The 15,678-nt window shown below is 35.9% G+C and overlaps 3 protein-coding genes across 3 annotated transcripts in view; 1 reads left to right on the top strand and 2 right to left on the bottom strand.

The window, feature by feature from the left end:
• The window catches only part of Crag (DENN domain-containing protein Crag), a 46,138-nt gene extending 35,588 nt beyond the window's left edge, over positions 1-10,550 (bottom strand). Inside the window, 5 exon segments of the mRNA XM_028302379.1 lie at positions 1,103-1,190; positions 1,848-2,087; positions 5,961-6,125; positions 10,021-10,182; positions 10,349-10,550. Coding sequence (XP_028158180.1) covers positions 1,103-1,190; positions 1,848-2,087; positions 5,961-6,125; positions 10,021-10,147 — 620 coding nt within the window. The 5' untranslated portion in view covers positions 10,148-10,182; positions 10,349-10,550.
• Positions 10,551-10,922: 372 nt separating this feature from the next.
• On the bottom strand, positions 10,923-12,931 carry LOC114351217 (U3 small nucleolar RNA-associated protein 15 homolog). The gene is made up of 4 exons (XM_028302334.1): positions 12,724-12,931; positions 12,541-12,639; positions 12,269-12,451; positions 10,923-12,132 (listed from the first exon to the last, which is right to left on the bottom strand). The coding sequence occupies exons 1-4, from the start codon at positions 12,823-12,825 to the stop codon at positions 10,942-10,944; spliced, it is 1,575 nt and encodes a 524-aa protein (XP_028158135.1). The 5' UTR covers positions 12,826-12,931; the 3' UTR covers positions 10,923-10,941.
• Positions 12,932-13,075: 144 nt separating this feature from the next.
• On the top strand, positions 13,076-14,466 carry OXA1L (OXA1L mitochondrial inner membrane protein). Its single transcript, XM_028302335.1, has one exon. The coding sequence runs from the start codon at positions 13,200-13,202 to the stop codon at positions 14,388-14,390; it is 1,191 nt and encodes a 396-aa protein (XP_028158136.1). The 5' UTR covers positions 13,076-13,199; the 3' UTR covers positions 14,391-14,466.
• The last annotated feature ends 1,212 nt before the right edge of the window (positions 14,467-15,678 follow it).

The raw sequence follows: 15,678 nt of genomic DNA, 5'->3' as shown, positions 1-15,678 counted from the left end.
ATGATCAATTGAATAGAGTGCGAAACACACGCCTGCTAATATACAGCATTGAGCGTTGTGTAACACTTCATTGAGTGTCAGTGTACTCATTTTAGGTCTAATTAGAGCTGACACGGGAAGTGCGTTCAAGTTTACACTTTCACAGTCGAAATGAGAACGTTTGTTGTATTCTACTCCTGTGTATGGCCACGATAATTCTGGGAAAAGGTAACAGTCGTTCTCATTGGATAAATAAATTAATCAGAAGAAAAAAAAACTGACGTGAAGGATTGTTGACTCCAAACAGATATTGATGACAAACAAAAGGAGTGATATACACTTAAAAGGAGACAAATAGGCCTAGGATGCGCGCCGCGATAAGCGTTTATCACGTAATTTTATTCCTTTTACGCGATAAGCCCATACGACAAATGTAAAAAATCATCGATAAATTTTTATCACGGCGCGCATACTAGCCCGGCTGTAGGCGTTTTACTACGGGGTCACGTGAGCTGTTATTTGATAACAACAACCCACTTCTACCTCCAATATTTTCGAAACCCTTGCTAGTTGGGGTTTATTTCCGGTAAAATAATAAGACCCTGAATCTGAAGTGGAAGAAAAGAGAGGAGGAATTGTCCTGTTGTCTCGTATTATAATAATGAAAATAAGAAAAATATACACAATTTAATTCAGACTGCGTACGATTGATTGCGATTTTATACGGACGATTAAACACAAATTGTGTAATACAATCGTTAAAAATAATTGCAAGAGTTTACGCACATTTAAACCGTGAGTGAACACTTATGTTAATGTAATTTGCAATACCAATAATTGCAAAATAAATGTATGTTTTTTTACAGGAAGCGTATTTTTAAAGCGTTAGAATTACAAACTCGTATACAAATTTACACCAATCACAAATTATGTGATTTCGCATGCGAATCTGAATTCGAATGCTTTCGCAATACTACTCCAGATACTCATCAAGCCACTATGTGAAAGGTGCACAAATTAGCATTAATTCTGTAAATTAACTAACTACTAAGTTTGAAACTATCGCTAATATTCGAAGTTACGTTCGTAGAATCATTTTTTAAATAGGTTGTGTTATACTCACCTAAATAAAACTTCTGGCTTGTATGATATTAGAGGAGGACGGTTCATCGACTTCTTATAACACAGAAAAACATCGCTGCCCATTAAACCTGCAATTTAAAAAAAAATTGTGATACCCACAGATATCAACATATTTTAACAAGTCATAAATTAGTAAATTAACGAAGATATTGTCAGAGACATGCTGAAATAAGAGAAAGTTAAACTATTTTCAATTTTAATAAAAAATAACTGTGCTTAATCTATGACAACTTTTCCTCACTAGATGTTGTAAACATTAGACGCTAAACTACTTCGGATATAAACTGTGACATTACCTTCAGGCTATTTGTTCAGATTTTTTAAGATAAGTTATCTGTTTTAGGCCTCATTAGGATTATAATGATATAACATTATATTGCATAATCTCAGATTGTTATAAATAATGTTACAAAGAGTTTCTATAGCCTCGTCAAGTTTGGTTGAGGATTCCGGGTGAAGCTCGCTTCCACCTTCGGCCTGATCGTCACTTACCATCAGGTGAGATACAGGCCAAGAGCTTCCTCGTTGTGGATAAAAAAAACATCGATAGGTCATGTTATTAAACTAGTATACAGGGAGAGTTAAAATATTTTTGGAACAAACTTATGAAGAAGATAGGCGTCCAGTCTCGTGCGTTACATCCTATAAAACCTTATCTCCTCTTTGACCGTGGTCCTCGACATTAACTCAAGAAAAAACCAATCTCATCAACAGTGAACACTAACCTTTATTCAGATTCTTGGCGATCATGCAAAAAGCATGCGGTGGACACTCTCCTTTACTTGCCACGATGACGCACACATCGACAACCACGAGTGCGTTACACGGCGCTGTAGGGTGCGCCCGGCGGTAGGTTATGAAGGTTTTGGCGGTCGAATTGTTCACGTTGGCCAGGCGACCGCCAACCGACACCAGAACCATTTCGGCGTCCGCCATTAGGCGTTCTTTGCCGTCGTACATGACGCCTGTTGGGGAGAAGAACAGCTTTTTCGTAATGCCAATAAAGTTAAATGAGCAATTTAAAGGGGGTATAAACGCCAGTCTTGTAGCGGAGTTTTGGGCTGACACTGGCAGGGGGTATCATCATCAGTCTATATGTATAGCAGTCCAGTTCTGGACATAGGCCAACCCAAATACACGCCCTTTTACACTGTCTTGGATTGTCGCATACAACTTTTACCTACTGAAAGTCATCATTCCACCTAGTTAGAGGGCGTCCTACACTACCCTTGCCGAGTAGCGGTTCGCTATATTATCTACTAGCTGACCCGGCGAACTTTGTTCCGCCTTAATGGCAATAAATAACGGGATAAAAAGTATCCTATGTCCTTCTCCTGGCTCTAAACTACCTCCCTGACAATTTTCAGCTAAATCGGTTCAGCCGTTCTTGAGTTATAAGCGAAGTAACTAACACGACTTTCTTTTATATATACAGGGTGACTGGAACTGAACCCGCCATAGCTAATAGGCGTATAGAGGAGGTCATTTGCTAATTATTGAACTATACTTTCTATGGCTAAAGTTTTATAGTTTAGGAGATATGTCAATTTTTATACTTTTTTCAGATTTTTCCGAAATTTGACCTAAAAACTGCTTCAATTTTTTTTCTCGCGTGATTTCAACAGTTTTTTTTATTTGATATTAACATCGAATATGTCTTTATTCAAATAAAATAAATTTCTGATCCAGAAAATGATTGAATAGCTAGTTACGAGCCGCCAAAGTCTAACAAAAGTACAAACCACGATAAAAAATTCTACTTCGAATTCGATTGAAACAAAAATTAATGGTGATAATTGATTGCCAATAATCTTAAAAATATCTCCAGCTTCTCTTCTTTCCAATGATATATCACACGTTGTAATTAGATATTGAAATTTATCAAAAATTCAAAGTTTATGGAAGAAAATGAAGTAATAATACAAAAATTATCCATACAAAGTTGATTTTGAATTTTTTCAATTTTTTTTTCTTTATAATGTGATTATTATTTTTAAATTTATTTTTCAAAAAAACACGAAAATAGTTATGAAAAGGAGTAAAGCAGAAAATATGAGTTGTTTGAAGAAACTTTGTATGGATAATTTTCGTAAATTACTCCATTTTCTTCCATAAACTTTGAATTTTTAATAAATTTCAATATCTAACTACTACGTGTGATATATCATTGGAAAGAAGAGAAGGTAGAGATATTTTTAAGATCATTGGCAATCCATTATCACCATTAGTTTTTTCTTAAATCGAAATCGAATTTGAATTTTTTATCGTGGTTTGTACTTTTGTTGAACTTTGGCGGCTCGTAACTAGTTATTGAATCATTATCTAGATCTGAAATTTATTTTATTTGACTATAGGTTTATTCGATATTAGTATCAAATAAAAAAATCGGTTAAAATCATGCGAGAAAAAAAAATTAAGCAGTTTTTAGGTCAAATTTCGGGAAAATCTGAAACAAGTATAAAAATTGTCATATCTCCTAAACTATAAAACTTTAGTCATAGAAAGTAATGTTCAATAATTAGCAAATGACCTCCTCTATACGCGTATTAGCTATGGCGGGTTCAGTTCCAGTCACCCTGTATAGAAGATTAAGTTACAGAATTTCACTGCTGTCGTCATCATCATCATCTCAGCCATAGGACGTCCACTGCTGAACATAGGCCTCCCCCAATGCTTTCCATGTTGCCCGGTTGGTAGCGGCCTGCGTCCAGCGCCTTCCTGCTACCTTTATGATGTCGTCGGTCCACCTTGTGGGTGGACGTCCCACTGCTGTCGTGCTATAATAATATCATAATAGCGTTCTGAGTCAGAGCCTGAGGTATGGGAGCGGCACGGAAGGGGGCTTTTGGGACGTTAAACGTTATTCAGCGAGACTTTAAATATTCTTCAGATTTGTATGCTCTGTCACGTCATAAAGTATCAATGTCACCCTTCTCGTACCGCTTCTCAGTGACTCAGTTAAGCGCTAGAGCAGCGGTTCCCAAACTTATTTTGTCTACTGCCCACTTTGTAAATTAATTCTTTTTAGCGCCCCCATTTGTAGTAGAGTGTTGAGTGCTCAGTCGGTGTCTAAGAGTCCTCCTAGTAAATGACGCCTCCCAAGCTTCTACACAATGTCCCGATTTTTTTTTCTGGGTCTCTTACCGCCCCCCTTTAAGCCTGCAGCGCCCACAAGGGGGCGTTATCGCCCACTTTGGAAAAGACTGCGCTAGAGTCTAGCGGCTAGACCTATTATAGTTTTTAACGGAGAATTGAAAAGAAAATATACTATGGTCATTTTGGCAATAACAGTAAATTAAAACCACGTTGCATCATTGAACTCTATCAAGGTAATAAAAACTGTTATCACGCCAACGTCATTCCACTGCCGCGGTGCTTGATGTGTCTCATATCTTTTAGAGTGCAAACTTAGAGCGTATTAATACATCACTGCAAGTGACGTGGACCGTTTATCAGTACATAACCGGCAGATTAACTCCGCTTTGGTCGTAGTAAAAAAGTCGGTTGACTGGCTTCCAGGCGGACATTTTTGAAGCATTAGCTTACCTATAATAATATAAAATAGCTTATAGGATATCGTACAATTCAAAACATATACGGATATCTGTTCTTCTTTCCCTGTATCTAACTATTTATGAAAATTTGACCACTAATTTTATTAGAATTAGCATCATAAGTGCCAATTGTGGTCTAAACTGAATAAATATTTTTTATTTTGATTTTGATCAACAGACCATGGGGAAGGGGATGTAAGACTAGAATTTATTGAGATGAGTAGGGATTTTATCATAATTATGTTTTAAATTATTTAATTATTTTGGTAGATAAATTAATTACCTATACCAACATGAACTTCACTCAAACGAATTGACTTTGAATAATTAAGATAAAGTGTTTATTTTGCGAGTGTGTGTCACCACTTGAGCGTGGATTTACGTGATTATTGGTAAAAATATTGACGAAAATATGTCAGTTAGTAAAAAAGCCATCGAAAACATATTATTATCCGAGTTTGAAAATAGTTCTAGGAATTTCATTAATCTAAATATGTATCCGGATTTAGCACTATCAGTAGTAGATTAACATGTTCAAAATGTTCATCATAAAATTGTGGTCATCACTATACAATGTGACCGAAAACAATTTTGTTTATTATATTTTAAATAACTTACATTTTATTTAACATTCGAGTAAGATGTTTATTGGAGCAAATAAAGTAATAAGGTCGTCCCCTATATGAAAATGTCGCGCAAAAAGTTTCATACAAAGACTCCAAAAAGACTTGGACGAGTCCACTCGACCGTAAAATGATTGAATAAAAAGATAACAAAAAGTGCACGGCCCTCCAGCAGTTGACAATTTCGGTGTACCTAAAGTTAGGGTCAAGTAGATAATGTTATTTCCAACTTTATGCCAATGTAATAAGGTCTAAAAAGACAGTGGCTGACAGTCGATGTTATCGGACTGGTGTGTCCATATCTCAGCGTTCAATGAATCCCCATTAACGGATTTACTGCGGTTATCGGTCCAAAATACCTATAGGATAGTTTACTTGGAAATAAAATGTATAAAAATCACATTTAACGTGTTTTGAAGAGTTAGCCAAACAAACTTCCTACTTCGCTACACTTATAGTGAAATATCCTGGAAACTGGAAATCATAATCCTACCATAAAGATTATCATGTAAAATATTGTCAAGGCGAACCGTATGGCTTGCACTGTGAAAAAGTAATTCAAAAAGTCGAAAATGTGTTTGGTGCTCATTATTTGCAATTGCAAAAAAGAATTGAAACTCTTCTCTTCCCTTATTTTGCTTAGTTTCCTTATATTACTTACCAATATCCACAAGCGGCGGCCGATCCCGTCCCCTCCGTATGCAAAGGAAACATTCTGGTGATCTCATGGATCCATGGTTCAGGTCAGCCGGTAGCCCTGTCGGCGTCAGTTCCATGAGTTCGTAGCCATTGGGCACCGTCTCGCCAAGACCGGGGAATATTACGCCTAGAACAATAAACATCATTAATTTTTAATTTTGGACTTCCACAAAAGATATTAGTTTCTGCTTTTTTCGCAGCTTCAGAATTACCCCTCATTGTAAGCTAAAAATTCTTGGTGTTCTGAGTGGGTTCACTACAATAGTCGAGCTGTGGTAGGATCGAACCCGCGTTCCTCGGATCTCGAGTCGGCCAGTCCGACCCCCTCACCGTTCGGCTATCGTCGCTTCAAAGTACAATACAAAGCCTATGTTCATTTCCTAGGTCCCATCCTATACCTCCATTCTCAACAATAGTTTCAATTTAGGGCGACCAATTAATTAACTTTCGCATTTATAAAATTTGTATGGATTGGTGTGCGTGCATAATGCATTCTCAATAATACCCTGTATTTAGTTTTTGTGGCCTATATTAATTCTTCCTTGCATTCAGGATGATGCACACACAAAAGCACTGCATCCAGATCTTTGTTCCTCCAAGATTAGAGCTTCTTTCGCAGCGCAATAAAAATGTTATACTTCATGAGCCGTTGTGTGTAAATGCAGCAGACTGATTTACAATAAGTCACTTCCTTTTTCCTGGGATCATAGTCAGATTTGTATCAGTGTTGTAATTTGAATACACAGTTATTTTTTCCTCACGGACGTTAGTTAGTAAATCACATTATAACGGTGTTATTAAGGACAAAGAAAATATGTGTCTTGGACCTTTATGACATCAGTCTCAAACGAACTATAAAAGTAGATGTCTACTTTATTTACTCGATGTCCGTTTAACCCCTTTAATCAGGTTAAATTGACCTGTTTTTAGTTTAATTTTGGAATGATATTTCATACATACATTGTAATTATCAAAAAGAATAATGATCCTTCTGAACGAAGAAAGAATCGAGATCTTAAGTCATTAACGTCAGAGTTTGTTACGCAACATAATGTAAACCTCCATTATGCTTCCTAATTAACGTTCGGAAGAATGCGTTCAGTGTCTACAATCAACAATGAACCTTTATACGGGTATGCGAAGCGGCAATGAACTTATCAGGGCTTCAATACATCAATGACACCAATAAAATGAATCAGAGGGTCAATCAGACGGCCTCTGGTATTATTACACAATAGGAGCACTGTTGATGAAGTGATACAGGACTATTGATAACTAACACCTGGTTGTTATGTAATTTATGTATCGATAACACGCGTCCTTCTCGTATACGTGATACACGCGCTGTGGGAAAGGATTTGCATAATATGCAGTTATGCAGCCGACTGCGGGAGCTAATAACTAGGCGATTTTACTATAATATTATAGTTAATTATAGGGCTTCTTTGGTCAGCATATCTCACTGATATCTGCGTAAATAAATTCATAGAGAAATAATTTGCTACAACAATAAATAGCGGAGAAATAAAGGAGGAGATTGCGCGCCGTGATAAAATCTTATACCTAGATCATTTTAGACGAGAAATGTATGGGCTTATCGCGTAAAATCGATAAAAGTTTATCTTGGCGCACATCCTTGGCATACTGGTCGAAGAGAGTCGGATAATCACAAAGTAGGTATAGTCTGACATAAGGAAGAAAAGAACCATGAAAACTGTCTACCTATTCTGCCAATAAAATTGCAGATTACATTGATAAACCTTAGAAGGTTGCAACCTTGCCGGTTTCTTATAAGGCAAGCCACCGAGCAGGTTGCAGAGCAGAAATAAATCGATAATTTTTAAGGTGAAAGACTAGTAGAAACTCCTTTTTATGGTCTTGTTTGAACATTATTATATTAATTTATTCAACAACGCACGGTTTTAATAAGTTTGAAGAAGAAGAACAAGAAGCGTAATTATAGCTCATTTTATGATGGTGAACAAATTATTATAATTTTGCATAATAAAAATAAAAACCCACTAAAATTAGAGGAACGCTTGGCCGGTTAATAAGGCGGCGAAATTACAAGAATCGCATAAACCGAGTGTCACTTTCTGTTGTAAACTTCTTACATTTTCAAATGCCTAGCACAAAACGCGGCAAATTCGTGGTCAATCATTCATAGGTTGACCACGAATTTCAACTCAAACACTGATCAACACCCCAGTCCAGTCTCATTATAAGTAGGTAGGTAACATAATTACGCCAAATAATAGATTGGTATATTTAACATAAAATATGTGGTGGAAATAAGCTATTAACAAGTTAAACGACTAGTTTCTCTCGACAAGTGTCGCCCTAGATTTAACCAGATTGAACTAGTTTCGCTCATTAATCCAATAAGAACACCCGTATTTGCACACTTGGACATGTCTTGACTTTCGCAAAAATCTAGTGGATGTCTGTGGAACTGTGGGTCTTATTTCTTAACTGCTTTATCAAGAAATTAGGATTCGCACTATTTAATAGGATTGGCAAGACACTAGTGAGTTTATTATAAAATTTATTATAATCAAGTAGGTAGGAATAAAAGTTTGTTTATTGTGATTATAGTAAGGTGCCGTTCCCGCCGGGAAAATTGTCCACAACGGGAATATTCTAATTAGATTTCACAGAAAATTCAGATTAAATGGAAAACATTGACGGGAAATTGTCTAATTTAGGAATATTCCTGCATAAAGCATAGAAGCATAATAATATTGTTCGTTTACAAGTTATTAAATTAATAGAGAATTTTTTCAAGATTTTAGATAATTAATCAACACATAAAATACCATGATGGAGCACCTATAGCTTTTTTAATTAATTTTCTTAATTTAATTAATCCATAATACCGAAATTTAGTACAACTACTAGCATATAAATTGCAAATCAAGTAAATTCAATTATGATGATTAAAAAATTTAATGATGTGAAAACAGCAGCCAGTTTGAGATAATAAAGTTAGGTATTTGTATAGTAAGTAGATTAACTACATAACTGTAACACAAAACCAAACCACAATTCTTACTATGTTATTGAACAATCTGGAATGTGGTTAGTGGATTTCCTGTGTCAATAATCATCTTATTAGGAAATATTTTATGATGCATTATTTATAATTATAATTGCAATACCTATTTGTAAAAATAAACAACATCATCATGATTATTTTTGTAATTTATAATTATAAATAAATGCTTCAATTTCAATGTAAATAAACTACAAATAAGTACTCCATGATGCAGTACTAAAAGTGGGACTTTTTGAGTCCCATTCCCAGGTAGGATTTCAAATAGTTCATTATCATTACCAAGGTTACCTACCTTGGTATTAGATGATAGAATAAGAAGAATATTAGGAAAAACAAATACAAATTACATTAAAAATACAGTAAACAGGTATGTTAACATATTAAGATAATCACCGTTATGTAAAATTATGTGTATGTTAACCATTACTATGCAGATGACATGCCATTCATGACCAAAATAATAAATTGTAACCTAGACCGTCTACGGCAAACATTGTCATCAATAATGAATGACTTCCTGCGTTTGCTTGTTTGCTAAGGAAGAACTAATTAATAGGATTAATGGTGCTTATAAAAATGTGTGGGTTTAAGTAATTTAATTTAAAATTACTTGATTTTTATTAAAAAGTTTTATAACTTCGATGGTACTCAATAATCAAAATTTATAAGACCGTTTTAGACCAAATAATGAGGAATATTTAATTGTTATTCAAGTAATAGCAGTAAATATTTATTTAAATATAGTAAATTATGGTTGGTGTTTGCTTATAAACAATTTTCACAATTAAAATACTTGAAGGTATTGGGAAAAGTAAATGAAATTAAGTTATTTATTTTCAGAAAATCTAATTTAAGCATGATCTAATTGGACCGTCACCAACCTCAGAGCTAAATTAGTTGGTTTGTTGAAGGTAATGGTTTAATGTATTGAAGTAAATAAGTATAAAAATGGGTTGTAGGTACTCACCTATATCAGTGATTGGTGGTTTAGTGCTGTACCCTTTGAGGTGTCCAGAGTCAGAGTCATCCAGAAGTTCAGGTTTCTCAGGCAAACCAGCCACCACAAAATAATCGGCAACCCTCCGTTCATCCATTCTGATCGCTTCTATTTAGATTTGTCTACAAGTACCTAAATAACAAAATCTGTTTGTTCATTCATGGTTATAACTCCTAACCTCCATACAGCAAAGACTACTAGTATGATGAGCATTTGCATGTTTTTGGAAGGTTGCTAATGCAGAATACATTTAAAAAATAAAAGTGTGCAGAACAAGAAACCTTCGAAAAGAACTTACGATTTATTGCTACAGTAAAGAAATTGAGCATGACCATGTCATACATCGTCCACTTTTTCGTTTCAATAGATTTATTGCGTTTTTTATCCACTTTTTTAGAATGACACTACACTAAATACAGGTTACAGACGTCGTACAATTTATAATTTTACAAAACGTCATTTTGCCCCATTGGGATCAAACGAGAACAACAATTGAGACCATAGACAAAAAACGGAGCCAAGGATGACGGATGGCCAGAAATCAAAGACAAAAGAGTTTTAAACAACTAGAATACTGAAAAAGTGCCATCTATATTTTGAAATTGTAAACTTATTTTCAGCAAAACGTAGATGTTACCAACATTACAAAACAATAAAGAAAGGAAGTGACGTAGTGCTACGAGAAATTAAACCAGAGTAACTTTAACCTGTGACGACCTTTTCCATGAAAACATTTTTTTACATCCTACAAATCTTTACGTCTTACTTAGGGAATCTAATTCATCTATGATTCCAGTACACATACTGGCGCCATATGTATGAAAATAAGCTCTTTTATCAGCCTCGAGAAAAGGATAATAAAAACAAACAGAATAAATTATACAGAATTTATTAGACATCAATAACTATTTCTTTGAGTGCTTTCGATGATGGAGCGAATGCTTCATTCAAATCTAAAACATCTCTAGTTGTACTCGTTTGGCCTGCAGATAAAAGCATACCTATGGCTCCTTCAAGTTCACTTACTCTTTTACACACCTCTATTTCATCTTTTATTTCTTGCTGAAGGGAATTGAATAACAATAAGTTAGTTTCTGAAAATGTCTTGATCTGGTTCTCAAAAACGTCTACAAACACATTTGCAGCATCTATAATAGTTCTGGTGAACCTTGTCTCTCCTAGATTCTTCTTAAAATACTTTAATAATCCTCCTATGTCTTTTTCATTCAGTTCACCCATTGCAACATTTAAAACTTTCCTTCTAAGTAGTTCTTGTAACGCAGCAGCAGTTCTTTCTGGACTCTTAGCAGCTACATATGTTTTCAGCGCAGCAGACAAGGCTTTACCAAATTCCATTTTTCTTATGAACTTATCATAATCTGACTCTTTAACAGCTTTTTTGTTTGAGACTACAGTATCAATGGTGGCAGTTGGTTGAACATGATCAGGTGCAAATTTGAACAGACCCTTCTTCTCTTCTTTTTGCTGTGCAGGTTTATCTCTTTTTCTTATGGAAATAACACCATCTATCATGCCAACAGCCAGGGTGTCATCATGTTCTGATATGCCCATACTCAGAATGGCATTTGGGAAATCAATATTATGGACCACTTTGAAGGTGGAAATGTCATATATTTTAACATGGCGGTCAAGGGAGGCCGACATTAATCTGCTACCATTACTGGCCAAACGGAGTGTGGTCACTGTTTTGTGATGCTGTGATATATTGGCAAGTAGTTTTCCCCCATTGAATATATCCCACACTTTGATTTCTGTACCTCCAGCACTGACAAATATGCCTCCCGATGGTAAGAATATGGCTGATTCCACTGGGCTTCCATGGTTTGCTGTTAGGACAGTTTCATTTGATCTACAGTCATAAAGTTTTAATGTATGGTCATAGCTGCCCGATAAGATGATATCTGGTGAGATAGGACTTGCAGCTCCTGCTCTGATATAGTCTGTGTGTTCTGAGAAAGTGGCAATATTTTCTTCTGTTGGAATATCCCACAAGCCAACTGATTTGTCATCGGAGAAGCTGAGAATTTTGACTTGGTCTTTAGAGAAGAATGTTCTGTGAACCTGAAAGATACAATATAAAACTTGTTATTAAAGATTGTGATATTCATTACGTATTGTCTTACCAATAAATAAATAACTTAAAAGATAGTACTAGTAGTAGGAGTACTAATACCACTGATAGAATAATAATACTTACAGGGCCAGTGTGTCCAGTAAATACTCGAAGAACATTCTTAGAAGTGACATCAAATAATTTCACAGCTGATTCTTCGCTACCAGCAACTATGAGCCGGCCGTCCGTCCTAAAACTGGCTCCATAGGCTGCCTCGACAAACTTTGAAATATTCTTAGCAACCACCTTTGTGATTGGGTCATACACCTGGAAAATTAATGCAAAAATTAAGGACTTCACTCCTGAGTGAATACAGTATATTTTCGTCATTATTGAAGAACTATTAAGTACTTTACCTGTACTCGGACGGAGCATGTTGCTGCGAAGTAGTATGGTTCTACTGGGCTAAAATCTATGTAATCAATGGCACCGAACTCTTTCACTAGGACTGGTAACTGAAATATTATAAGCACAGGTTAGTAAAAGGCATCAAATACAGCTTCAATAAAAAATACTAGCAAGAAAAGTAACCAACTTACACCAAGTTTCTTCCAGTAAATAGCATCAGATGTAACTACTGATGCCGGCTTCTGGTATGCCGCTTTGTTAGTTTTCTTAAATGGGTAAGATATGTGGGCCATTTCGTCACTTGTTTATAACAACTTTCATAATAATTTTACTGTTCAATTTTATTTACCACCACAAACCACAAGTGTTTCCACTGGTTTCCACAAATCAAAACTGACATTGACAGTTCAGAACACGTGTGATTTTAGTTTTAAAATTGACTGTCAAGCAAAGATGTTTCAGTAAGTTCACAAATGAAAAAAGTCGAGGTTATGACCGTGGCATTATTACAAAAAGAAAGTCACAAAAATAAGATTATTTAATCTGTGTCGGTTGCTGTCAATGTCACATTGCTGAAATGGCGAGATGCGCCTCGATGTAAATATTACGAAACTTTTGTATTATTAATTTCTTCATTTTACTTGCTTGATCTAATACAGTGTTGAAAATGTTTAAATTACTCAGTCGCCGAGGATGCCGCAGTGCCGTTTCAAAGTTGTTTTGTGAGAAGATTGAGGTTAGGCAAGCGAAGGTATATTACTTTTATTCTTCAGCAAATACCGTGAGATTCGCTTCGACTGGTGGCAGCGATCTCGGGAAAACTGCAACTCTTACAGAAAGTATACCTGAACCACCGCCCGTGCCTGATCCTTCTGCTTTTGGAGAGATTACAGAGGCCGTTCAGTCGTTGGCTGCAAATGGTGAACCAACGTTTGCTAGTTTGGGCCTCGGGGGCTGGTCTCCTGTCGGCCTCGTACAGAACTGCTTGGAGTACCTACACATTACATTAGATGTTCCTTGGTGGGGTGCCATATTGATAGGAACCTTAGCAGTCAGAGTTATAATGTTTCCGCTAGTCATAATGTCTCAAAGAAACTCGGCGGCCATGAATAACAATCTTCCTGAGATTCAGTTATTGCAAATGAAGATGACACAAGCAAGACAGACTGGCAATCAGTTGGAGGCGGCCAGATACGCTCAAGAAATGATGGCATTTATGAAGGAGAAGGGTTTGAATCCCTTGAAGAATGTCTTGGTGCCATTGGCGCAGGCGCCACTATTTATTTCCTTTTTCATGGGGCTGAGAGGAATGGCTAACTGTCCTGTTGAGAGTTTGTCTACAGGAGGGCTGTGGTGGTTTACAGATTTGACAGTTCCTGATCAATTCTTTTTGCTTCCACTTCTGACAAGTGCCACTATGTGGGCCACCATTGAACTGGGTGTGGACGGAGGTCGCTTAGACGCACAGAACATGCAGATGATGAAGTACTTCCTCAGAGCACTGCCCGTTATTATGATCCCCTTCACTATTAATTTCCCGGGAGCAATCCTGTGTTACTGGGTTTCCAGTAACTTTATTTCACTTGTACAAGTTGGTGTCCTCAGAATTCCAGCTGTCAGAGAGTATTTAAATATTCCTAAAATGGTCACACACAGTGCAGACTCCTTGCCAATCAAGAAAAAAGGTTTTATCGATGGAGCAAAAGATTCTTGGACTAACATGAAGATCTCCAAAGAACTAGCAGAGAGACAGCGAATTGACGAGTTGATTTTCACTAAAGCTGGCAAGGGACCCCTTCAAAAGACATACAAATATGACCCAACTAAATTATCAAATGTCCAAGCCAAATCTAAATAGATACTTAGTTAATACAAATAATGTAGATTGTTATTATGATAATATAGCATTATCTTATTGTATGTGTTTTATTAATTACTGTAATCATACAAAATGTTTTTTGTACTTGCTGACTTACTGGGTTTTTGTTGTGTATTTCAAAATTAATGTAATTTTGGTGTTTTTATTTTTCCATTTCAAACTGAAGCAAATACAATTAGCAGATTCTGAATATTTTCTTTTCATTACATAATATTTCCTAAGAGCTCGAAAACCCGGCCAAATGCGTGTCCACAATCCACCTAATTATTGTAATATGCTTAGGTACTTCTTAGACTATACCTATAATACCTATGTATAACATTACCTACTATTAAGTAGACAGGGAGTCGAACTCGCGAGTTTTAGCTTTGATTAGTCATTTTAACGAAAACGAGTAGGTAGACATTCTAATTAAGTAGGTAGATCTAAAATCGAGGGTAAAAAAGTTCTTTGTGCCCAAAAGAGTTTTGAAATAACGCGAGTAAAAACAATAAACGACGGCTTTTCCTGTTCACGGTTTAACTTTAACTTTTTTCGTGGAGTTTCTTTATGCCTTCGCTTTTCGACTGTTTTGGTAATTGGCCACGATAAAGGGTTGAATAAACGATATTGTTTGTTCTTTCAGTTAGGTCTCATTAGTTTATGATTTACCTTACGTTATTTGAAAAAGTATGACTACTTAAAGTAGGTACATGGAACTAAAAAAAAACGTTGACTGCGTTGTTATTTTAAGTAAATTAGTAGTTATTTGCATCCTGTGGTGCCTAAAGGTCGTAGCACACTTATCAACCTGAAACAACATCGTGTCGCCTATAGCCGCGCTGTCAACCGCGAGGCGAAGAGTTTACGTTACGGAGAAGTAATATGTCGCAGTAGGTACGGAGGTTTATGCAAATAATACTGACATGCCTTGAGTTGATAAGGTTACGATCCGTTTCCGGGTTGATAAGTGTGCTTCGTCCTTAATAAGGGATGTGTTTGGAATATAGTGTAGAGCGCTTTACAACGTGCATACAATTCGATGGCTAACAGCCAAATTAGTTGTTTTAGGGTTCCGGACCTTACAATGAAAACATAACCCTTTAGGATCTTACAGAACCCTCATTTACGTTGTCAAGAAAGACCCTTTTTCTTAGAAGAGCTTGGAGGTTGAAGGTTTAAGGTTTAAATTAATATGAAATTAATACTTAAGTCACGGTAATTTGGAGCTGTTAATAACATTGCCAATTAACTTACTTATTAACGAAAATATTGTAGCACATTCTTG

This window comes from Ostrinia furnacalis, unplaced genomic scaffold (assembly GCF_004193835.3).
Source record: "Ostrinia furnacalis isolate ACB-3 unplaced genomic scaffold, ASM419383v2 OfSCF1110, whole genome shotgun sequence".
NCBI lineage: Eukaryota > Metazoa > Arthropoda > Insecta > Lepidoptera > Crambidae > Ostrinia > Ostrinia furnacalis.
Note: the sequence above shows the minus strand (reverse complement) of the source record. Positions and strands in the feature narration are given on the sequence as shown.

Coding starts and splice junctions, on each gene's coding strand:
- OXA1L (XM_028302335.1), top strand. CDS start 13,200: ATGTTTAAATTACTCAGTCGCCGAGGATGCCGCAGTGCCGTTTCAAAG.
- LOC114351217 (XM_028302334.1), bottom strand. CDS start 12,825: ATGGCCCACATATCTTACCCATTTAAGAAAACTAACAAAGCGGCATAC. Junction 12,640..12,723: donor TTTACTGGAAGAAACTTGGT/GTAAGTTGGTTA, acceptor ATAATATTTCAG/TTACCAGTCCTAGTGAAAGA. Junction 12,452..12,540: donor CATGCTCCGTCCGAGTACAG/GTAAAGTACTTA, acceptor TTAATTTTCCAG/GTGTATGACCCAATCACAAA.